Here is a 278-nt window from a genome sequence, read left to right as displayed (position 1 = left end):
CCCTCACCGGGTGGTCCAGGTCCAGGTCAGGGTCAAACTTGGTGACCAGGTGGTGGCACTTGTCCAGCTCAGACACTTTCCTCGGGAACCATAGGACTTCACAGTGACAGATGGACGCAGGGCCGGGCGGTTCTCACTGGCGGTACTGGAAGGCTATCTCGGCGATCAGCCTCCGGCGCTGGCGGTACTCCTGGTCCGAGAAGCCCTGGCGGCAGAGGGGCCCCTCAGGAAGTGCCGGCCCTGCCCATGCCCAGGGGGTGCCCAGGGGCCACACCTGC

The 278-nt window shown here is 66.2% G+C and overlaps 1 protein-coding gene across 1 annotated transcript in view; it reads right to left on the bottom strand.

Annotated features, from left to right (window-relative positions):
* The window catches only part of TH (tyrosine hydroxylase), a 10,477-nt gene that overhangs the window by 9,605 nt on the left and 594 nt on the right, over window positions 1–278 (bottom strand). The window contains exon 2 of the mRNA XM_014533101.1: window positions 138–274. Within this exon, the coding sequence (XP_014388587.1) occupies window positions 138–274 (137 nt within the window). The remainder of the gene's footprint in view (window positions 1–137; window positions 275–278) is intronic.

The sequence above is a fragment of the Myotis brandtii genome, unplaced genomic scaffold, assembly GCF_000412655.1.
Source record: "Myotis brandtii unplaced genomic scaffold, ASM41265v1 scaffold940, whole genome shotgun sequence".
Classification (NCBI taxonomy): Eukaryota; Metazoa; Chordata; class Mammalia; order Chiroptera; family Vespertilionidae; genus Myotis; species Myotis brandtii.
Note: the sequence above shows the minus strand (reverse complement) of the source record. Positions and strands in the feature narration are given on the sequence as shown.